General features: G+C 46.1%; 1 protein-coding gene across 5 annotated transcripts in view; it reads right to left on the reverse strand.

Annotated features, from left to right (window-relative positions):
- Positions 1–24,476, reverse strand: part of COL12A1 (collagen type XII alpha 1 chain) — a 296,727-nt gene that overhangs the window by 17,471 nt on the left and 254,780 nt on the right. For all 5 annotated transcript variants that reach the window (XM_069606261.1, XM_069606259.1, XM_069606260.1 and 2 more), the window contains 6 exons: positions 23,233–23,286; positions 22,900–22,995; positions 20,757–20,810; positions 17,121–17,174; positions 14,709–14,762; positions 11,970–12,041 (listed from right to left, as the gene is read on the reverse strand). In XM_069606261.1, coding sequence (XP_069462362.1) covers positions 11,970–12,041; positions 14,709–14,762; positions 17,121–17,174; positions 20,757–20,810; positions 22,900–22,995; positions 23,233–23,286 — 384 coding nt within the window. The remainder of the gene's footprint in view (positions 1–11,969; positions 12,042–14,708; positions 14,763–17,120; positions 17,175–20,756; positions 20,811–22,899; positions 22,996–23,232; positions 23,287–24,476) is intronic.

Consider the following 24,476-nt stretch of genomic DNA (forward strand, 5'->3'; position numbering starts at 1 on the left):
AATACTACAGATAGGGTAACTTATCTGCCTGCAACGTTCTAAAGGCCATAATGGTCAACTGGAAACATTGAACTAGCCAGTGCGGTTAATGCAGATTGGCGGGGAATATGCTTGAAGCATAAAATACAACACAGATTTGTAGCAATGGCATTGTTCACCAGCTATAATGTGTGTGTTAGACATGAAGGGAGCTTTGCATGTGGTGCAATGCCATAGTGAAGGAGTGCCAGCACAAAGCCTCGAATTAGAGGTTTCGCAAACCTCTGACTGTCCTATAATTTAAAAAAAACACCCAGACTTGACCAGCGCAGTAACCTCTACAATCATGTTGAGGAGACAGTCAAGTTGGATCCCAGATCTGCACACTTGCATAAAGGGCCATTAATGACAACTCACACTGTAGCTGACATAGTCACAGTTAAATTTCAGTAAGTACAGTCATCATTTTCTTCTCCTCATGGTGCATATTCAGCCATTGTGCCTCCATCAAAGGGCTACTTTGATCAGTTACCATAGAATCCAGGGTCATTTTGCTATTGCTTTGGATTGAGACAGAGGTCCTCGTTTCGTGGCCATATGGGTGACACTGTAGGCCAGGCTTCCAGATGACATGGCCCAGTGGCCTGACATAAACATTGATCAATAGAGCAGAGTGGACCGATCCCTGAAGGACGCGATAAGGGACAGGGTGACTAGTTAGACAAAGACCCATACTTACCTGCATCTAAGGAACTCCAAAGTTGCTGCTGGGTACTTAAGAACGAAACTGACCCATCACAAACCCATCTAGGATTCAGACCGCTAAGGCACCCCCTTCATTCACAGGTAATTCCCCTACATCTTCCCCGGCATAACACTTTTCTCATACTCTTATTATAAAATGTCAGATTGACCAAATTGGCAGAAAGTGGGTTACATCAACTACTAATGTGTCAAGAAATCAGGACTGTTCAGATTATTTTCAACTCTCGTGATCACATCTTGAGAACAGGTTTCACCCCGCCTCTCTGTTACTCCAGCGTCAGTGCACTGTTATTCTCTGGTTTGTCACCATTGTACTTCTGGACGTGTGCTCTACATACGTAGACATCATACTCCCAATAATGCCTCAACCATAACGTGTGCCATGGTGACACAACAGGAAGCCTCATTTCTGGCCACCTTGCCCTGGGCACCTCCACCCTTTCATTACCTATGGTCATGCCTTGTTGTTGATCAGCTAGTTTGGTGTTGAAGAAAAGTGAGTATCATTATTGACAAATTCCAACCCAAACACACCAGCAAATGATTTGACACAGCCTTTCAGGATGCGGACATATTCTAGTAAATGGAACAAAAGGGGATTTTGTCTGGGGAGGGTGCGCAAGAGGCAAACTGGGAGAGCTACTTCATCTGATGTCTCAAGCCTGAGATCATATGGCCTTAAAACTGTCCCTTTAAAGGAACATTTTATGAGATTTCAATATCCTTCATAGAGGGGTCTTGGCACACCCACCGCCTGGACACGGTCAGACTGTGCTGCTGAAAGAGAACACCATATTGGTGGGCTTGCACCTTATGTTGCTTTATGTCCCATGCAGTGGTGCCATCAGATCAGGGGTCCAGCTTACACTCATGTTATTTGTAATGTCCCTGCAATCTTTTCCATTGCATTTAGGAAGTCGTATGTCCTCGCGAATGTTGAACTGCATGGGGATGAGAGAAAGTCATATTTAGGGAAGAGGCCTTAGTGGAACGTATCCCCATCCAGAAAGAATGTGCTGAATGCTCTTATATATCTTGAAGAACATACAATGGAGCACTGCAAGGATTGCACAAGGAGCGCCATTGAGCTGGCTTATAGACCACGTGCCATTAGCCTATGCCAATGCAAAGCCACTGTGTGCTATGCAAAGAAGCGGCATTTAGGCCGGGAGGATAGCTCAGGGGCAACGTGTTTGTCTTGGAAGCAAGGCAACACATAGCAACACAGGTTCCAATTCCGGGCTCGCGCTTAGAGACTGTTCTACGGTATTAAGTGTGTTATAAAAGAACAATTATACAAATTATAATGATAATCTTTTTAATGATAAATACAATGAGAGAAGATCCGGATTTTGGAAGCAGTTATGAAAGCATGAAGACGTTCAGGGTATATGTCTAAAGCTGTACATTAAAGGGATAGAGGCTGCCTGTTAATGTGCAAAATGCACAGAGTGGGCCATACACGAATGTACTTATGGGAATTGCAGTCCTCGCCGTGCAATTTACATTGTTTGCACTCGAGTGCAAACAATGTAAATACAGAGGATCCGGGTTTATGCGCATCAATAGTGCAAAAAAAGTGTGAATGCCTCCCATGTGCTAAAATCTAGCGCATTCTGTAGGAATCCAATGCTTTTCTGCTAAGGTCAAAATCAGAGGCTGGCATCAAGGCGCATGCTTTTACAGGCAGAGCGGATGTGGGAGGCTACATTTTGTTTCCTGCCCACTCACTCTACTTGCTACAATATAGACACTGCCCCCGAGTGTTAAAGCATGCGTACACTTGTTACGCATGGTTTTTCACACGTGGCTGTGAGGGGGCTTCGGGAATACCCCAAGTGTCCCTTTTTTCTTGCTCTCTTCAATGTGTAGTGCAATCTCTCTTCTGTGGCTGCTCTCTTTACCTCCCTGTTCTTCGCCTGCTAGGCAGAGCACGCCCATGCTATAGTTTCCAATCGGGTTGGCAAGCCTGCACCCGCTTGCACTGAAGGATCTGCCGTCAATTCCCTGCGCTAAGACATGAGCGCGAGCGTTGCCGCTCTCCCACCAAATCAGAAGTAACAGAGAAAATGAGGGGAATGTGCCCAAAGGAATAGTTCAGAAAAAGGAAGAAGAACATGTGCTCGTGTGGTACACCTTCGTGAATGCACTGCAAGTCAAGACGTGCAAGGGCCTTCACATCAATCCCACACGCCAAAAGATTACTGTCAGATGCCAGAGCGCCAACACACCACTTCTAGCCACGCCAACGCTACGAGCTGAAATCATCTGGTGTCTTAAACTGCGGAGTGCCACTTCACAAAGCGCCTCCAAAGCGACGTCGTTTGGGGGTCGCCATGTGTTGCAACTGCGACCTCTGAGCACTCTCTTGCTACCCCTGTGGTCTCCCTTGCTTCCCCTAAAAAAATACTTTTTTGTTAAATGTTTTAATTTTTTTTAATGCAAGTTCCTGGACTGTGGCCAGCACCATGTGGCACTTTGCTTCTGGAGTGGCTGGCTTTCTTGTTCAGGCCTCTTATATCAACAACAACAAAAAACAGGGGTTTCACAAGTCTAACACTTTCAGCACTGACCCCAAATAAGAAAGAATAGGAACACCAAATAATTTGTCTTTCTGGAATTCTATACAATTGCTAGACGCCGTAAAGGTTTATTTCAGGGACACTTCAGGGGGTGAGTGACTGATTTAGTCTGTTCTTAAACACCTCAACTCAGCCTTTCATCCTTCTGAGGTTGATAAATGAGTACCAACACACGTTGATTGATGTTGTATGTATACACCTCCTGTGATGCCATCAGAGGTCAAGGGTCATGTGATGTCACTTCCGCTACCCCTGGCATTTTGGGGAAATGACATCCCTGCGCCTCCTGCCTTGTTACATGCCCACGAATTCTCCCTGTGCGCTTCTGAACACATGCGGAAGAAGGCACAGAGTGTTATAGAGGGGGCAGGTGTTGGTGCTCTGTCCTGACCTCAGTTTCATCTCTAGAGCTGCACTCGCAGGCCATTCCCTTTGGCCCCGCTCACCCTACCCCTCAAGGCACTGGCCGGTTTGTGGGGTTTTATGTTCCTGGCCTTTATCTATTACCTCTGACATGTTGGGTGGCTGTTAGTACCATCTAACAGGCTGTAGAAGGGGGACCAATAAGCATGAGACAAAGGTAACCTCCACTTGAAAACAAACTCACAAGGGGCACTCAGATAGAAGGGGACCGTGCATGTTTTGATCTTGGGAAAATAATCATGATACACATCCATGAGGTGGCCATGCATCAATCTCTGGGATGAGTAGTAATCATTATATTGTGAACCCCTAATGAAAGGTTTATTCTTTTGCAAAGCTTTTTTGAGATTCTTATATTGTCTTTTGACCCATTGGGTCCGAAGGATGCTGTATATGGCTGTATGGTGGCTGCAGCTATGCTGAACGAGTTGGGGCGAATGGTTCGTGCTCCGTGGTTCAGTGATGATGAACTAACCTGATGGCATGGTGAACAAGGTGATGGATAACATTAGCTGAGCAAGTATGGTTGGACATTGAGCCTGGTAAGTGGACCGTATGTCCTGCAACCTTGATATAAAAGGTTGGCTGTAGTGCACTTTTCAGCCTGTTCCTGAATCCTTATCAGTCTGATTGGTTCCTTAGTGGCAAGTGCAGAGTGTTGCAATGCAGTGCCCCTGGGCACTTGAATCTAAGCACAGCATCTTACCAGGTGTGAATACTGAGGCTCCACTGATTTTCCATGGCACAATGCCTCTGGGGTAATGGTGGGCTCTGGGGCTCATTTAAAATTATTATGTTAATTCCTCTAGGAGTATACAAGGCATGAACCAGACAGGGACAATGATGGTTAGAGCTGCGTAGACGGGTATGATTCTCCCCAGCGGCTCTAAATTGATAAATACTATTAATCAGCGCATTCTCAGAATCAAGAACTTCATAATGATGGATGCACCCAAGTTCAATCTTGGTTGATTCACTCCCACGTTGCTGAGTAATTACACAAGAGTGTTCTGCATTCAAATGATCATTACTCAGCTGAAAACATTCATACCATTCCCACCCAAATAGCTGCCATAAGGTGATGCTACCGCACTGTCTCTCTGTGGCAACTACAGCACCATACTCAGGAATAAGATGCGTTGCTTAGCTCCGCCTTGGAAAAAGGTCCATCCTTTAACTTCTAGCAAAGTTTATATTCTACTGAACGTAAGTGATGTGTATGTCTCCCATCAGCCCGTTTCAGATGACCCTGGTGTGCGTCCTTCAGATCAGCATTAGCTCCTTCCAGCAAGCCCCATGACAAGCAAAGCTTTCACTGTAATGGGTGGAGACCTCGTGCAACAGCGCTAGCTCATTTTAAGCCCCACATCTTGGAAGACATACCAGTTGTCATGGATCTATACTTTCACACCTTAATTTATACCAGCCAAAGAAGCCATTTTCTCTTCTTCCTTAGTGAAGGATATAGCCTAAATATACATCACTTAACTATCAAATTAAATATGTTTCTGAATGTCTCAACTAAATTGTAAATTGCAATTGTTTATTTGTAAAGCACTTATACACAAGTGAAGTGCTTCAAGGTGGAAAGGAACAAAGCAATACAGTCGTCATTCTTATGCCTTGAAGAATCCAAATGATCTTAACAAAAATAACTAGCATACTAGGCCAGGGGCAATTCTACTAGTGAACGTGCATGATAGGAGGAATGAGAGAAGTGGGGTGGGCAGAAGGACAAGAGCATACAATCAGTAAACTAGCGTACTATGCCTAACGACTTGTCAGATAGTACAAGTGCATGACAAAGAGTGGGGAGTTAAAGAGGGGTGGGGGAGACAAACATGCATTGAAACCAGTGCTGGAAATGTAAATAAAGTACTCTGGGATTGTATGGGGCAATTTGGGAATGTAGTGGCATAAGTGGGTCAAGAGTTGGAGTAATAGCAGGAATGTGACAGGCTAGTAAAAAGTGTAAAAAACAGTGCTATAATAAAACAAGACTCACTTTTGTAGTGATACCTAACATGCAAAAACTACATAATAAACCAATCTGACAATATATAAATCATAATGGGAACATGATGAGAAAACAGAGACTGTGGGCCTCATTCCGAGGTTGGTGGTAGTAATGGCGCTATTTGCACCATGACTGCCACCAATAACGGTACCGTGTCCGGTTTGGTGCAATGGGGACTTACCGGTCTAGTCAGACCTTGGCAGGACCGGTAAGTCCCCATTAACCAAACCATTCCCATTTGAGCCCCCATAGGGCTCAATGGGAATGGGGAGGGCACAAATAACGGGCCGGCATATGCCAGGCCGTCCATAACACCTGGTCAGACCAGGCGTTAAAGAAGGGACCCGCTAAGGGACCTCGTAGTAGGGTGGTAAGGGATTACCGGCATCAGTCTCCTTACCGGTGCCCGGTATCCCTTACCGCCCTACTCGGAATGAGGCCCGTCTAGCTTTATTTTCCCCATCCTAAGATCATGTAAAGTAGCGTGATCCTAAACAACATAATCTAGGTTTTAAACTGTACTATCATGGTGCAAGGAAACACAGTAAAATAAAATGCATTATGCGATCACCTAATTGTAGGCATTTTTTCACACAGGTTGCCAATTGATACACCCCTCCTATTTCTAACTGCCCAACATTCACACCTCTTAAGTGAGTTACCAACACTCCTGTGTCTGCAGACATCTCCCATTAATACACTGAATAGGCTAAAATGAAAATAAACACAAACTGGGGCAGAAGTCTTCTGAGACCAGAAGTATGTTTTGAGCACTGGGAGCAGCTCATCATTGAGGGTACAGTGTGTGGTGGCTCGGACATGGAATTTTTGTTTCTCCGGATTAAGGATCCGAGTAGACAATGTTTTCAGTTATCTGAATACGGGGAAATACGGCTCAATTCCAGCCCTGGAGAAAAAAACTCTTGCAGATTAATCAAAACAAAATGATCCAGGGCTTCCCATATATCAAATAAGTAGCAATTCTGTTGTCTTCTGTGGGGAATGCCACTCCTTCGTGTAAGGAGAAAGAATCCTGGCCTTCGATAATGAACTGTTTTGAGAATCAAGATGGCCACTTTAGCACAGTGCCAATCAAATCCCCCTGGAAGTGATTGGCCTCCAGGGGCGGGCTTAGCAGCGTACACTCTGAAATCAACACTGCATCAGCTGCATTTATTCGTGCTCATGTACCTTTCCCTGAACCGTAATTTGTGGTGCGGGAGACCTGCGTCCAGAGGTGTCAAGCATGCTTGATAGAAGGAATGCAGAGCGAGGGTAAGGAGAGATGTCTACCACATCCAGATGTTGCAGATACAGCAGCTGGCAAATGCACAAGCAGTAGGGAGCTCCAGCTGAGCGCTCGTAGGGGAATGTTGCATACCGTCGCACGCAGGCTCGTTTACAAGAAACAGAGATCCCAGATACCAACCTGTGTCTTTTAATTGACAGGGCCTAAATAAAACAGCACATTTCATTGTGGTGAAGCTAAGTGACCTGGGATTACTGTTTAAGGGCCTGCTGTCAGTTCACATCAGTAGGGCTGGTGTCGGCATAGCGAAAGAGTGGCTCCTTGGAGACCGCAGACTGGGGCCACAATAGTTTTCATTTTTCAAGAAATCCACCACCATGCTTTTAGAGTTTGCTGCCTCCATGCTTTGTCTAAACATTTACTCCTATTGTGTATGTGTTCAAAGACGTTTTTTTTTTTTAATTAATGTTTCCATTGGTGAAGAATTATGTGCAAATCATCTATTGTGGGAGAACAGTCCTGCTTACAGTGTGGTCCCATCATGTAACTATGACGAGGGATGATTTCAGAAATGGGCTAGGGCACCAACGGCCTCCAGCGCGGCGCTCCAGCCAGGCACTGAAAGGTTTCTAAGGTGACAAGACATTGCGAATTTGGCAGGACTGTTCTGATTTTGTGGGCCTGTGCCTTGATGTCCAGACACTTCTGGAAAATAAGAACCACGGGCGAGGATTGGCTGAGCATGTGCACTGGGGTGAAATGTGTGCAAGTTCACACATCTATCCAGCCCTCTCTTCTGTGATGTGCCTTCACTGTGCTGTCTATCCCTGTAAATAGGTGCTGCACTGCCTCACCCTCAGAGTGATATGCTTTATCTGCAACATCCATGGTCTCAGACCCTGCACCTGACCGTCAGCATTTTTTTACAAATGTCGACTTTTCGGTTAAGCAGCCACCAGGGAAGTTGGTCACCCTATGACTTATGGCTGAGAGCTCTCTCCTCGTGTCCCAAGCACAATGATAGATGGGCACCACCAGGATAAGTGAGACTGAGACCCGCAGCTGGTTTGAGTGTTGTAATTTCACTCCTTCTACAGTGTCCGTTGAAGCACCCTCATTGGTGCCCTTTGTCTATTTTCATGGTCCCACTATAAGCTCTCACTTTCCCCCAGAAGCTGTCCATGGAGCTCTGGTCCTCTCTAGGCTAGACTACTGCAACAGCCTCTTTCTAAATTTTCCTGCTTCTACTCTCCGTCCTCCACAACTCATCTAGAACAGGACTGTGAGACTTGTCCTTGGACTCAAGCACAGAAATTGTATCCCCCCAGCACTGAAATCTCTTCATTGGCTCCCAGTGGCGGCAAAGATCAAGTTCAAGACCCTCTGCATCGTCCACAAGGCTTTCTGGGGCTGGGACCACAATATCTCCAACTCTCTCTACCGAGGTATCTTCCTACTTAGGCCCTCTGATCCTCCACCTTCAACTCCCTGAGGGTCAGTCGCTTCTCCAAGCAACGAGTTGGGGCAGATCTCTTCCTTCGGCTGAGGCCTCCCTCTGGAACAGCCTCCCTGCCTCCCTGAAACTTGAGCAGAACCATCTCCAGTTCCGGAAGCACCTCAAGACCTTCCTCTTTGCTTCTGCCTTCTCTCTCCTTCTCCCCTGCTGATCTCCTGTTTGATCTATGCACTGGTCACCTGACCACCCTCTCAATTCGGGCCCAGGTCCCTGCCTGTCCTGCTGCAATCCTGCACTGCCTCGTGGCTCCCCCTGCACTGTGGTCTGTATCTGTAACCCTACAGTCCCCTCTTCTGCACTTATTAGACACTCGTTGCCTGCACTTCTGAGCACCTGCACTTGCCACCTGTTAGCTGCACTACTTGTTGTTTCCGTTTTCCTTGTCCTGCACTTCTCCATCCTCCCACCCCCTGGCACTTTTCCCCTCCCTGTTACCTTGCATTTGCGAGATCTAAATGTCACCAGGCCTAGTAAGATCGCTGTTTTTGTCCTCCCCTTGTTTCTCCTCCCTTGCCTTGTCACGCCTTGAAACACTGGTGTATAGGTGTGTTCTAAATTCCATATCATATCATATCATATCATATAAATCTGGTCATCTTATTGATGGAAGACAGCATGCATTTATTTAATTGTTGAGTTTTATGGTGTCCTTTTCAAACAAGTTGCTTCAAAGTACCCCGAGGAAAAATGGGACTGGGGGTAGCGGGAGCAGGTGGGTTTGCATGGGAAATGGGACTAGCAGAAGGAAGGGCCAAGGATCAGACAGGTAGTGGGGCTGGGGTGCAGAGGGGCAAACTAGTCATTGTAGGTGCACCTTCCAATTAACCTTGGCAAGTGAAATCTCTTTGGATTTCGGCAATATTGTGCACTTGTATTGCTGACCAATCTAATTGACACATGGTCTCCAGAGTAGCTCTGTTTCTAGTGTTTTCCTGATCTAAAGATGGTTTTCCTTGTTTCTGACCTACGGAAGTAAGGCATTCGAACGTTTTGGTCCCAGGATGGCAAGAGTTTGCACCCCTTGTAAAACCTTTTAGAGGGGGTTTGGTAGACTCTCATGTTGTTTGGAGTCCTGCATTTTATAACCCTGCATTATAGGTATGTTGGGGTCCATACCCCCAGCATTCTGATTCATGTTTTAAATGGCAGTCTGTGTTAAACTGGAAGTTAATGTAATTCCTTAAGGGCAGGGGATCTATTGTCTCTAAGCATAAGGTTAAGCATTGGTCCGCTGCATTGTTTTGAAAGAGTTCTAATCGATGGGTACATTTATTTGACAGCCCGGACAGACACTGCTGTAGCAGTCAATCTGAGATAGGAGCAGAGATATAGTCACCTCCACTTTGCAGTTGGTGGAGGTCTTTGCATGGGTAGGCATTGACATGTGGAAGAAGGGTTAGATTAGAACACAATATCACAGATTCTTTACCTCTAGCATGCCATTTAATAGGCTGCTTATATGGCTAACCGGTCACAGTACATACGACAGCTGTTTTAGCATCATCGAGAGCCAGTATGCTATCCATCATCCGATCTTGGATTTTTAATAGGCAGCCGAAAATCGACTGCTTGTCAACTGCGTTTTTTTTACTAAATTGAAAGCTATTTGTGGCTCCCCATTCTTTTAAGGAAGGGGAAAATGGCTCAATGATGGTTGCCATATGTTTCCAATATGGAAAACAGGAAGGTGATGGGCAGAAGGTTTTGAATTAATCACCAATTAATGGCATTGTTATGGGAAAGGCCATATGCAAATCAGGAAAACATGCTTGGTGTGGCTTGTGGTCTCATGCAGAAGGTTAGTGACCTAGCAGCTCGGTCTGGCCTGCCCCTTTTGGGCTGGGTCCAGGCTTGATTTGCGTGTGGTGCACACCTTCAGTTTTGCAAATGCTTCATATAGACACTGAATAGCCTGGGGAAAGGAGCAGAACTTTGAGGGATGCTCATATAAGCACCTATGTGGAAGAATGGACATTTCCAGATTGGTCTTGCACAGTATGGTCCAGTGGGAAATGTGAAATCCTACTCAGAACTGGACCACCAATCCTCATTAAGCGGTGGAGTCAATGGAAGGGGTTGGTGCAGCTTTCTGTATCAGAGGCCGCTGACAGGTCTACTACGATAAGGACAGGTGGGGTTTCCCATCTGAGAATTTCAATAGTCTCTCCCTCATCAAGTGCAGCGAGGCCACCAATAGTGGCAGACAGGCGCAATACAAGGCCCCTAACATCGCATTGCATACTCCTTATAAGTCTGAATCCTGTCTGGTGCTCAGGGAGATGCATGATGGCTTTGGCTGAAATTGATTTGTGACTCTCTTCCATAGTGTCTATACAAACAAGTGACGTTGGAAGATTAATTAGTTCATCTTTTATACCATGCTCACTACCAGAGACTACTCTCTAAGCACAGAACCGGGATTCGAACCTGTGTTGCTCTGCCTTGTCTTGCTTCCAACACCAACACAAACACAATTGTTCTGAGCTACCCTCTGAGATTGCTGAATTGTAGTGATGCTATAATTTGGGAAAGGCATGTGTGTGTTGAAAACAGCTATTCTTCAGCTATCACCTGGTTTATGAAACGCCAGAGGGGTGCAATCATGTTTCGTTGGAGGCAGGCACCTCTTCATGTTTACACCTGGGCCGATTATCAACAGGTAGTATTCAAGAGGTTGGTGCAAACAGGTGAGGAGCGGCAGAATTGGTAAAAATGCATTATTAAGAGGATGAAAACTATCAGAACACATTTTAAAAGATTTAAAAGCAACACTTGTGAATGATTGGCCTAAGGCCTTTTTTGCCATGTTGAGAATGTAGTGTGTGCTGAGCCCCAAACTTAGCCTTAAGGAAAACCATTCCCCAGTCAATGACCAGAAAAAGCATCTGCATTGCACAGATAAAGCCTTGGGTAGAGACAAGGGGAACCAAGCAAGCACTGGGTGTGTGTCAGACATCATATGCGAGACCAAGGCTAATTCCTGGGGTGCAAATGGCTGCAAGGTCGTTGTTCTGTTCCCGGGAGACAATGGCGGCAACAAAACACGACTAGAGAATGCAGAATAGGTGAAAGAAACTGGCAGCGCTAAATCTCACACCTGTAGCAGAAAAGACCAATCTAATCTTACAGAATAGCAGTGAGTTTTAGCAGATCTGGTCCCTGGAATTCCTACAGTGTGGAAATCGATGTGCTGGCAGAATAAGCCTTGAACCCCTTGCCTGGAAACTGAAAACCACAACTCGCTAGCCTGAAGAATTCCGGCAATGCAAACCAAAGCGCCATGGTTTTTAATAAGGGGTTGTGGTCTCCGTCTCCCGTGTCCGCAAGCATGTCCTCAGCACGTCGCACTGCGCGCTGCAAAGCTCTTTTCCACTGATGGAGTCCGCCGCCGCACATGGGTATTGCATTATTGCTGGGAAGTAGCAGGCGCATACTCACTGGCAATCCATTGTCCCCAGTCTTGCCCGGTTTCCCGCTTGGGCCTGGTACTCCCGGAGCTCCTGGCGCGCCCTGCAGGGAAGGAAGACACATGAGTAAATGCTATGATAAGAACCCGAGCCTTAATCCACTCCAGGCCCAACTGACAGACTAAACTCCACTCACCAGGCCACATAAATCTCCTACAGAGCGGCCGCATTTTATAGCTAAGAGCAAGCATTGGCAAAGAGGCGAGTGGCTTAGCGCAAGGAAATCTAGTTCATCCATCAAATGGGGGTGCTCGGTGCTTTATGACGTCACAAAAACGGCATTCCTTGTATTATTATTGATGTTATCCAATTCCTCTATTTTTGCACATTTCCAACCCCCACTCTGTCACCATCTTCCCTCGCCTCCAGACCATCTGTGGGAGACCTGCTAGCAATTGTTCCCCAATAAAGCTCCCTGCGCTTGTCAATTCTCTGTCCTCGTGTTTCAGAAGTTTTAAGCTCCTCTTTCCTTGCTCTCCTGACTGTGAGTCTCAATTTCCACTCCTCATCAAACGCTGCCTCACCATCTATCTTTCAAATCGCCATGAGCTGCTTTCTGCGAATGTCTTTCCCAGTCTCCGTGAGCCCTGCATGACTAAGCCTTTCCCCCCTTCCCCGCTTCTCGCCATGACCCAAGCTGGCTCTAATGCTGGGCTGCAGTGCCTCATTGGATCAGACATTTTAACCAAAGAGATGCCGTACGGTTAACTATGGGCCATATTCAGGGGTGGACTGGCCTATAGGGAACTCTGGATATTTCCCGGTGGGCCTCTGCACACTGGGCCTCTTTTGAGTGGTATTTCCAAATGTTCTCATAGGAAAAGCTTTAGGCTTGCTGAAAAGGTGCCATATGGGGCCACTTTGAACATTATTTCCAGGGCCTCTTTTGGTCCCCAGTAATTATTTCCAGGGCCTCTTTTAGTTCCCAGTCCAGCCCTGGCCATATTATTATTCTATGCACACCTCCACATCCACATGTACAGTGCATCATGATATGGCAGCGTCAGGCCCAAGAAGGTCCTACGGCTCTCATTCTGCAGGGTGAGTCCATATACCAGTTGCACGCGTTCGGGTGTGCACGAGAACTCACGTAGCCATAATATGTGCAGCTGAGAGAAGCTGTGGACAATGCTCTTTGTGCTGTTATGTTATGGTCATTTGTACATGCAACATACGCATGTTGGCTCTGAAATAACTCATGTGGAAGGATACAAAGGAAAGGTCACTGGAGCTAAAGCAGATATGTTTTATGAGAAGGCCTGAATAGTAGACAGTTCTCCTGTCATGGGGGAGCCCTGCTCGATCCCTTTGAAGCAAAGGCCTGAGGGAAGGCAAGGGGTCATTACAGTTGGGTATTGGGGAGCTGATGCTGAGCTAAGCAAGGGAAGGCGTAGTTAAGACAGACTGGAAAGACATGAGAGTACAGAAGGACTTCTAAATACTATTCAACATTGAATGCACACTTTTGTCACACTGATGAAAAATGCGTACCCATTTCTAATCTAAATGTTATACCCTCTTTTTTTGCTTTGCTTCTTCTATTGACTCTAAGTAATAAACCGGAACCAGATCGGACCACTAATGGCACAGGGAACCTATTGGATGGTGAAAGGAACTGGGCCACCCCTGTGTAACTATTCTAGCTCATATGTCTTTGATGTTTATTTGTTTCTTTTTGGTCATGATATTGTACCTAGTGCTAACATGTTGCTTTCCAGCTGCTTCAGACCAGTTTGAGGCTGTGGCATGCTGTGATGTCACATGCAAAAAGGCCAGGTTCAGACACCGGTAGTAAACATATTGCTCCCCAGTGCACCCCATGGGTTGTCCTGGGACCCCAAGCCCTCAGTACCTGTGAGGGCCAGATACCCCGAAAGACCCAGTGAATGATCTGTTCCAGGGGTGGGCTAGCTATGTGGCTTAAGCACGTTTCGGGAAGAGCTCCGCGCCTTGTGGCTATTGGCCAGGCAGTGGCTTCATCTTGACTGGTCCCATTTAGGAATTCAGAGGTGGTGAGTAGGCTGGTCACCGCCTGTGAATCTTTTGCATATCGCACGCGTTCCAAAAGGCCCTCCCGGTGCTGCAATGACTTCACTGCCTTAAGAGATTGCATCAGGGTGCAGGCTAAACATGTACACGAGACCAAACCCGGAAGGGGGCCGCCCTTCACTTTAAAAGCTGCAAGGTTGAGGACGCTCGAAGCCTGCTATGGGATGAGAAGTGGGAACGATATGACCAGGAGACCAGAGAAAGCGTAGAATGCGCAAATGTATGAGTGCCAAATGTGAGTGCACATGCGCATCATGCCGCAGCTTGAGGCCATGATGCTCGGTTCAGTCGCCATTTGCAGGCGCAGTAGTTAGTGCCATTCACTTTTTTAAATTATTTATTAATGTAGATTTCTGCTTGAACATCAGGATAAATGCATCCATGTCCAGTTCCACTGTCATGTTGCCTCTCCGCTAGTTCACATATGTGACAGTCCTGAATGAAGGTGATACTTTTTACCTGAGTGCGGATACGCTTGCCACCCTGGGCTGCTCATGACCCCCGCCCCCCCATCCCCATCCCCAGCTCCCACCGCTGGCTGCGCATTTTATTGCCTTGCTAATGCTTGAGGTTTCTCTGCGAGCGCATAAATCATGCGATCCCTCGGGCCGTTCCTTCAGCTCGCTCATTAAATGCGCAGCACGAGCCCGTAAATACTTACCATTGGCCCAGGCGGTCCTCTAGGTCCTGCAACGCCATCCTTTCCTGGGAAACCCTGGGACCAAAATGGAATTCATTAAGCACTGATTGCTGACTTAGGGGGTCAAACAGAAAACAGGTGTCATGCACTCTACCCGATCCAGGCCACATACAAAGTCAACGCGACAAAATGTTATCTTGCGGGTTTTACTGTTTCCCTTCCACAAGGGGGGCTGGAACCACAATCAGAAGCGGATCCATTTACAGCCACGGGAATGGGGCCTATTTTATTTCTTCAAGATGTTTCATTTCTCAGCCGTCTCATTGGGTCAATTGCATAACATGGGTTTATATTAACTGCAATAGAGGGGCTCATGAACCGCTCCGGAACCCCAAGGCCAGGGAGATCCAGAACAATTGTTACTCGTTCTAAGTTCTCATATTACAACTCCATGCGTCAAGGATGTGTCTGATCCTGATTCTAGAAAGAAACTCTGGAATCAATGTGGCTAGCACCGCTCCCACTGGGAAACGATCATGAACAAACCCACACAAGGAAATCTCCCAGTTAATATACAAACACATACACCTGGATGAGCGTGTGTGAGCTCCTTGTTTGCATATGCCCATATAAAGTAGTGCCACTAACACTAAGGGTCATTCACACGTGCCTTCACTTATCCCACCTCACAGTTCCATAATCTTCTGGAATGATTCAAGCGTGTCTATGATCTCAACCCACACACAGGATCAGCATATATGCACCGTATCCGGCCATGGCTTTCTTTGCATTTTCTCACACAGCTCTCTAGTGGCTCAATACCAATGCACCCTTCACTTGGCCCTGTTACCATCACCCACACTTCCTTCCACACAGCAGCTCTCTCCAAGTCCCTCTTTAGCTTTCTCTTCTCACTTCCATCCTCTCTTTCAGTTTTGTTTGTACACGCAGCCAAACCAACGCTTACACAGTATCCCTCCTCTGGGCCTAACCTGTTTTACCATTAACTTACCTCATGCCATAGTTTTCAACAGCAACCAACTGTTGGTATTTTGTAAAGCTTGGGAGAGAGGTCATGAATTATATTAAGAGCAGTACAGCTCCCCGGCAGAGGAGAATTAGGGTTAAAAGGGAGCCACATGGAACCACACTCAGCTGGTGCTGAGAGCTGAGTGCTGCACGTTGTGTTTTTTGTCTCTTAGAATGGAACATACACTTTTGGTTGCAATTTGGTTGCATAAAATGTTCGAAGATAATGTTTACATTTTGCTCAGGAGTTTTTCTGAGTATGTCCCTTCTCTCAAGAGTCAGCGAGATAGAATAAATAAAAGCAGACCAGGAGAAAGTGGCGGGCGAATCCTAGAAAACGTATACAAGCGTAGGACTTATGCTAATACCGCAAATCGTCCACACAGTGAAATGCAAGCTATCCTTCAATAGAAAAAGAGAAAAGCAAGCAGTTTTCAGGCGGTAGATGGAATCTGCTGGTCATTAGGGAGGAGGCCAATTCTGAACAAAATTGGAAAAAGGTTTGCTCATTCTTGAATAGACATGTTTCACTCTACTTTATAGGGAACGAATATGACATTTTGCTCCCTAAGAGCACCTCTCAGTTTGCATATCTTTTAATACTTAGTGCAAATATTCGTTTTTGGATAATGTGAGATGCTTTGCTCTCCCACTTGCTAGGTGTCAGGAAATGGCCATTTGATATTCCTCGATGGGCTGGTGCAGTGTGATCAGTCCACCTAAACTAAACTAAACACTTGATCGAGCTCTGGGTATAGCAAAGTGCATGCTTCCTATGGAGGATGCTCAGTGGTACAGGCACTGATGCATGAACCATGTGTAATCCAATGGAATACTTCAATAATAAATATTCAGGCTCCTAGTCCATACTATCATTTGCTGTAACCCAATTTATGTAGATCCTGTTCTACTTCTATCAAATCTTTATTTCTCTCAAAGTTGGCCCCAGTTTCCCACAGCCATTCATTCTCTCTCTCTCCCAAAATCGCTCTCCTGTCCTTAATTTCCTTTCCTCGATATTGTACATTCTCTCAAGCTGTCTTTCAACCTGTTTCTGAATCGCTGTCATAACCTATATCTCCTAAGCCTAGGCCTCTTACATCTTTGCCCATCTCTTTCCTTATCTCTCTGTCCCCACGCCTCCCGAATCTCTCCATAAATCTCTCTCAGACTTGATCTTTCAATCTGTTGTTCCTTTTCTCGGTCACTTTTTCTCTCTCTCTGTCTCTCTCTCTCATTCATATCATGTTTATTCAATTTGCTTTCCCACATCGGGTGACAGACTGTATGGCAAATATGTGAATAACAGCAGACCATGACACTTGTCAAAAGGTCAAATACCCCTCAAAGTTTCCTGTGCCTACAATTTAGTGCATTGCAGTCTGGTGGGCTTCAAAAACTCACCCTAGATCCTGGTGTTCCCATTGCACCTGGCGGTCCTGTTACTCCTGGGCTCCCCTGCAAAAAGAAAAGCAACGTCAGAGAAGGAAAATAATCACTGTCCTTGTGAACAACACCATGACAAGACACATTTATATGTAGACTGGCATAGGATCTAGGATCCTGATGCCTCTGGGAGCCAGATATTTGCATATTTGCATGTCATTATTATTGAAAGTATTTTTTTGTGTAACCAATGAGGCTTTTACTAAAGGAAGTGACCTCTAAAGACATTCTCAAGCAGTATTGCATTGCACCAGTGAAGACTAAAATGTGTCGTCCATCAGTTCAATGTACATCATTTGAACATTTGTTGCCTTTGCTTGATAAAGGTAGTAGCAAAGCGGTCCTTAGGCTGGACAGGCCCCCGCCACCTTCCCCACTAGCCACTCAGAGAGAAAAGGGACACATCCCTCCTGGTGCAGGTCCCATGACTTCTGTGGTAGGGAGCGCATTGGGCCCCCAGAAAGCTCACTTACAGACTCCGGGTTTTGAGCTTATCCAATTGCTGTAAACTGCTCCCCCTTTTCATTATTGTGAAGTGGGCTTCACCTATGTAAATATGTCATGTATTAGGGAGATCATATAGATTGTAAGCACGCGTCTCCCTGTGTCTGCTGACCTTGGGCCCATATACCTGTGCAGCTAGTGTCAATCCTCACTTTCCTGTCCTTTTAACCCTGGTGGTGCACTGGTTACATTGGTGCACCAGCAGGAGAGCGAGATGGTGGTGCCCAGCATGGCGTCTGTGTAGTGAAGCTGCACTGTGTGCATACGGGTCGCACAGACCTTTCTGCTGAGGCTGGATGATGTGCCTATACAGGAGTCCACAGCCAGGGCTTGCAGTGACTAGTGTGGGGATTCTGAGCGCCACTCTGCCAGTCTGTGCCAGAGGGAATGCGAGAGAATTCAGTGGGAGGGAGAGAGGCAGGCGTACAGGTGGTTATTCCTAATCACCCATCCACCATCCACGGCATTTGGGCATCCCCACATTAGTATGTGGAGAAAGGGGGATGGGACCAGCCTACATTGGTGCCTGTCTGCTGTCCCACAATGCATTAGGCATAAATGCTTCCTCACTAATACCATAACTGAGTGAGCAGGGAGATGAATGGGTGCCAGTCCGCCGAACTCTACAGGCTACCACTCTGGTCTTGTTCCGGAGGCCTCTTTCTATTTAATGTGCTGGCTGAACCTAGCAAGGAAGGGATTAAAAGGAAAATAAAAGACAATCCAGTAAACCCATGTTCTGTGAATTTGCAACAAGCAGCCAAAATAATCAACGGCCCATCCTGAAGGGTAGGGCAGACGTTATGTTTGTTTGTTACTGTTTGTGGGAGTGTTTTTGTAAGGTGCAGGCATTCGCCTGTTTTGAATCCTGTTAAAGGCACCCCTAATCCCTGATTTCAGTCACCATTGAAAACATTGTGCCCCATTTCGTAGTCTGGTCTTGAATTTACTTGAGTAATCGCTACACCCAATGACTTCCTGGACCTCTGCATGGCTGAAACTATCAGGGAATAGGAGCAAAGCAATAGGAGCAATGTGATGGGAAACACAGTGGGCCTGAGGCAACAAGTCTTAGCGGGAGACAGCATGTAATGCTGTGTGAGGCAGCGTAAAGTCATAAGGCTGTACATCTGATGCCTGCTTGTCTCTGAGAGCCCAGTTAAAAGATGCTGTGAGCCAGTGGAGTAAATGGGAAATAAAGGGTGTCGGCGAAGCAAGGGCCGCAAACCAATATGCAGGAGGAGCCCTGGTCTGCGGTCCTCCACAACACGTGCTATGTCGGTGTGGTTTTGTTTGCAGACTTTGCCAGACAAGCCCTCTTTCCACCCTTTAAGTTCAAGTCTTAACATGTAAGCCCTGGTAAGTATCAGACCACATTAAAACCTCCAGAAATCTTGCATTCCACCTTTTCACTGTTTCCCCTCACCCTCAAAACCCTATATCTTATCAAATTGTGTTTCTTCTTGAAGCCACTTTGAAAAACGTGTTCCCTTTTGGAATCATTCCACTTCTGGAAGGGAGTCCCACTCTGAATCTGTTTCCTCTGAAAGGTCCCACGAAGAGACTGTTTCAGAACTTCAAAGCGGGTCCGGTGTTGCCCTTCCAAACCTTTTACCTTAGCTTCTCCCCAAAAGGGGACTCTCGGGCCTCTCTTAAGAAATGTTGCATCCTGAAAGCATGCCCCCCTCCACTTCTGATAGTGTTTCGCAGATAACTCGTGTTCCCTCCTAAAACATTGCACTCACTGGAACTATGTGCCTCTCTGAATTAGCACCACTTCTGGATTTGCTTAATTTTTCAAAAACTGTGTTGCCTGAAAACTCATCATAAAATTCCCACACCTGAATTAATTCTCTACTGGAAAGGATGCCCCTTCCATGTCTGGAAACACTAGAAACACGTGTGTACAGGCGCGTTATAAATGACTCATCATATCATATCCAATCACTAGGGTCTCCTTTTGCCTTTTTTAATCTGCAGGACCACTCTGAAATATTGCCACTGCTGTTATTTTCTGAATGTGTTCTCTTGCCACCTATGGATATCATTTGCAGGGCACCAAAGGTTCCAAATGGTACCCATAGCTCTCCCTTTGGCCCATAAGGCACTGCTCCCATGACCAGTGGATCAGAGGTCACAGTGGCTGGCCAAGGAAGACAAAGGAAGCAGGGCATGCTTTGCTTGGCCCATGTTTACTTTCTGTTTTTCCAACTCCTTGTATTTCCCTTCGACTTCGGGCAGCAAACAGAACTCTGTGAAGAGACTAAGAGTGGCCCAAGGAGTCGGCCACACTCGGGTCTTTAATGCAATATCTTGAATAGAATCATTATTTTAGGCATTGCCTGTCATAAGATAGCATTACTCGGACATGTGATGCCACACTTGGTATATGACAGCAGCAAACGGACGTGTGGATGTGCACAGCATATGCACTAACTGGCATAATATGGCATCACTTGGAATATGATGGCATTGTCGGGAAATGCGATGCTGTACCTTACATATGGTGACTATGTCAGGCATGTGTGCCATTGTGGCGTTAGCTGGTATAGGATAGCATTACTGGGACATGTAATGCTGCTCTTGGCATATGATGGCAGCACCTGCACAAGTAAGGTTTGCCATACACATTCTGATTGTACCTGTTTTAGGAGACATTAACTGTGACAAGACAGTGTTAGTGTGACCTCTCAGGGTTCACTTGGCATTGTGATGGCAGAACATGACATGTAATTCTGCACCCTACATACGATGACTATGCCAATCAATCATATGAGGCATTATTTGATATAAGGAGGTGTTCCCAGCTTTTTTGCTGCATTGACTTGCAGGTGGCAACACTTGGCGCACGAGGCTGTGCAGGCACCGTTTCTTCTGCCCTGCAGTTTTGAGCCATTCCCTCTGGTCTTCAGTGACCAGTGCACTGACATACAGCCATAACTGCTCACGTATATACATATTCCAAAATGACAAAAGACTCCAAACAATGCCTTGCCTGTTTTAATCGTGTAGTTTGTTTGATACTTAGCTCTCCTTTTTACTGCCCACGTTTCAAACGACTGAAAGGAAACACAACATAAAAGAGCTTACCATTCGCCCTGGCAGTCCTGGCTCCCCGGCATCACCTTTGAACCCTTGGCGTCCCTACAATGGACGATTCATTAAAGTGTTAGTACTGGCATACACAGGCGCTTGGTCTAGCTGCTTGATCATTGCTTAGGGTCTGTGGCTTCAGGACCTCTGCACAGTTGTACTATTACTGAACATATTATGAAACAGAACACAACAGTGCACCACAAGAGATGAGTACATAGGTCTGTCATGAGTTACTAAACAAGGTGCCATCCATGACACAACCATTAGAGACATACATGCAAAGTGCATTCAATAAAAGGCCACTAGATCTACATAGTGCAGCCCACGGAGGGCCTGTTCACCCTCCTGGCCTTTCTTGCCTTATTAATCTTCATGTAGTACAGTATTTCAGAAATTGCGTTATTCTATACTGCTTCAATTACTACAATCCTATGCTTAATATCAGGATTTTGGTTTCTACACATTGCCATGCCATTAGCTGCTGCATTAGCCGCTGCGTTTCTGAGTGCGCCTCATGCTTCCAAAATGCTCAAATTTGGACTTCCCAGCTGGATTGTCACTCTGAAAATCAGGGGTTAGGACAATAGGCTGGTAGCATATAACCCTTCTTGGGAATTAGGCGGACCACTCTAATGCAAGGTGAGAAAGAGTGCCAGCCACATCTCCCTTGGTCATCCCCCCGATACAACCATTAAACACTCCAGGAAAACATGTACGCTCTCTCAAGGAAATAAGGTGGCAGTGCTGATAACCTCTATATCTCACATATTGATATACTGTAAGTTTTACCTCTGAACAGAAAATTATTGTTCAAACAGCGAGAACACTAAGTCTGCTGATGTTGGGCTGACGTGCAGGTGTTACCACTGCAACTGGCCTTATGCTGCAAAGCAACACAGTGCGAGCCATGATAATCCTTCTTTAAAAAATTCAATTAAGGAAAGAGTGCCAGGACTAATCTAAGTGAAAAACTGAAAGCTGCGTGTCTTCGTGGCGCATCACTAAGAGCACGCGCCTGCTATGAATCCCACAATTGCATTTCCGCAATTGAAGACAAGCAAAGGAGGAAACGTATGACTGGCCTGTTCAAAACGTCCATGTACAGTTCATCATTGTGATGCAAGTATTAGGTTGTAAGACTGTGGTGGCTGTAGAGCAGGTTACAATGGGTATAAAGCAGTGGAGTGAGTGAGTGAGTGATGAGTGAGAGAGTGAGTGAGTGAATGAGTGAGTGGTTGGTCGAGAAAATGAGTTAGTTCAGAAGCATTTATTGCACTATGAATCTAATTAAAGAGATTCTGTAAAAAACAAAAGAAAGCATTCCTTAAAAGAAAAGGTCTGGAAATCCAAAGCGCAACCTCCCACTCCAGATGGAAGGGGAAGTGCACATCATAATCAGACTTTCGCGTGCTTTGGAGAAACTCAAGTGAATGATGAAAATCAAGGTCTTCGTTTCTCGCACTACACATACAATGGGCCTCATTCTGAGTTCGGAGGTAACCACGCCGCTATTAGCGCCATGGCTGCCTCTGAACTCATCCAAACTCCGGCCTGGTGAATGGAGTAATTACCGGTCCATTCCGAGGTCGGAGGGACCGGTAATTCCCCATTCACCAGGGGCATTCCCCATTCCCATTTGAGCCCCCATAGGGCTCAATGGGAAGGGGGAAGGTGGCAATAAGGGTACCGTTATTGACCCTGGAGTCCCTTTGCGGGTCCCGTCCTTAACGCCTGCTAACAGCAGGCGTTAAGGAAGGACCCGCAAAGGGAACTCGTAGTAGGGCGGTAAGGGTTTAACGGCACCGGTCCCGCTACCGGTGACCGTTAACCCTAACCACCCTACTCGGAATGAGGCCCAATGTATTTTTTGAGGTGGGACATATTTCTAAGCAAGGTTCATAGGAAACAGAAGAGGCATTGAAAATGTGCAATGCCATGTCTTTAAGAAGAAGAGGTCACCGCCACCATTTACCGTGGGTAGACTGTGAATGTCAGATGCCTGTGAGCCAATCCAATAGGAGTGTGTGATCTGAGCCCTGGCGCAATTCCTTTGTTTTGCAACCTCCTCTACTGCCATAGCAATGTTTCTGCAAATCACTCATGCACAGTCATACATTTAAGTGTATTCCAAACCTACCGGTTCTCCAGGGATAGACAGCCCATTGGGCCCCTGTGGGCCAGGAGGGCCTTGAGAACCTGTTGCTCCTGGTTCACCGCGTGGACCTGCTGGTCCCTGAAAATGAAAGAGAACAGAGATACCTTCAGCAAGGTAGAGCAGACATCAGCATGCCCCCAGTCAGCTGGAGTAATGCCGACCTGCACGATCAAGTAGCAAAGAGCTAATCTAGACACAGGGCTCTTACAAAGGTGCTTCTTCCTTTCAAATAAGATACTACTTCTCGATCTTTCCATTCTGCACAAAAGTATTTACCACAATTCAGAATGTCATGCATGTCAAAGCGATACTTACAAGAGGGCCATCAACACCTCTTTCTCCTCGGGGACCTTTGCTTCCTGGACCTCCCTTAAAAGAGTAAAGGAAAGTATAGATGCCATAAGTTTCAATGAATTCAAAGTTCCATTCAGGTCCTTACTTTCCTTTCATGATACTAAGGGCACCATTTACAAAGAGTTTTTCAATGGTAGTGTGGCATTGTAAAATGCGTTTGTAAATCAGGCCCTTAATGTGCTCACTGTGAAGCGATCTGCTAGCAAGGGGCCATGATGGCATTTTGCGAATCATGCATTTACAATAATCACATTCGTCTTAGGAAATAAAATGCTGTGGATGAGGGAAAACGCGTGGAAACAAACTTTCAGTGGATTTTCATAAACCCAGGGCATGTGGGCTTGGGTTCCCTGGATGTGGCAGGACACACAGTGGGAAATTCCCACCTTGTGGAGAAGCCAGCCACGGTTCCACCCGCAGCAGTATTTTGAAGTGGATGGAGAGGCAGGCACACCTACAAGCTCTGCCTGCTGTGTAGCTGTAATGAAAACTGCCATGTTTTCCCATGGCGCCTGCTACTACAGACCTCTGCTGTGCACGGACAGCGGAGATCAAAGAGCATGCAATGCATGCCGCGGTGCATGGGAAACTGACCCAAACAATGTATCCTGTGGCGAATGGTGAGAGTCTCTTGGAAAAGCCTGCCCCGTGGAAGCAGTAGTGGTCAGACTTTTTCCGATGGATTCTCCACCGCGATCAAAAGGAGGCCCTCAGTCTCTGATAGTTACAGCAGTGCACATATGATCCAAAAAGGCTTACTGAAACTAGGTGACAGTGCCCCACCGCAATCATATGCAAAGCATATAGGCAGAGGCACTGGAAGTGCATAACCAAAGAGAAGAACGCTATGTGGAATGGCTGGCTGAATCCAGCATCATAGAGAGGATCTCTGGGGATTATTATGTGAGTAAAAGAAGAGGATGCAATATATTTGCTATCCAATATGTAGATGTTTAATGAAAGGAAGCAAACTGCATGCATTCACATGATACATGTCCAAATATCATTAACACACAGTTAATGGTTTTACCTTGAACATGAACATCATATTCACACTGTCCTCAACATCTCCTCTCAGCCTCTTAGCAAATTAAGTTTGCATAACCCGTTTAACATCTTATACTTATCAGCACACGAAATCACATCTACACATGTCATGAGTTACAAAATGCACCCCTTTGATTCTGTCTATTCCAATTATGTTT

The sequence above is a fragment of the Ambystoma mexicanum genome, chromosome 4p (genome assembly GCF_040938575.1).
Source record: "Ambystoma mexicanum isolate Mex_15411 chromosome 4p, UKY_AmexF1_1, whole genome shotgun sequence".
Classification (NCBI taxonomy): domain Eukaryota; kingdom Metazoa; phylum Chordata; class Amphibia; order Caudata; family Ambystomatidae; genus Ambystoma; species Ambystoma mexicanum.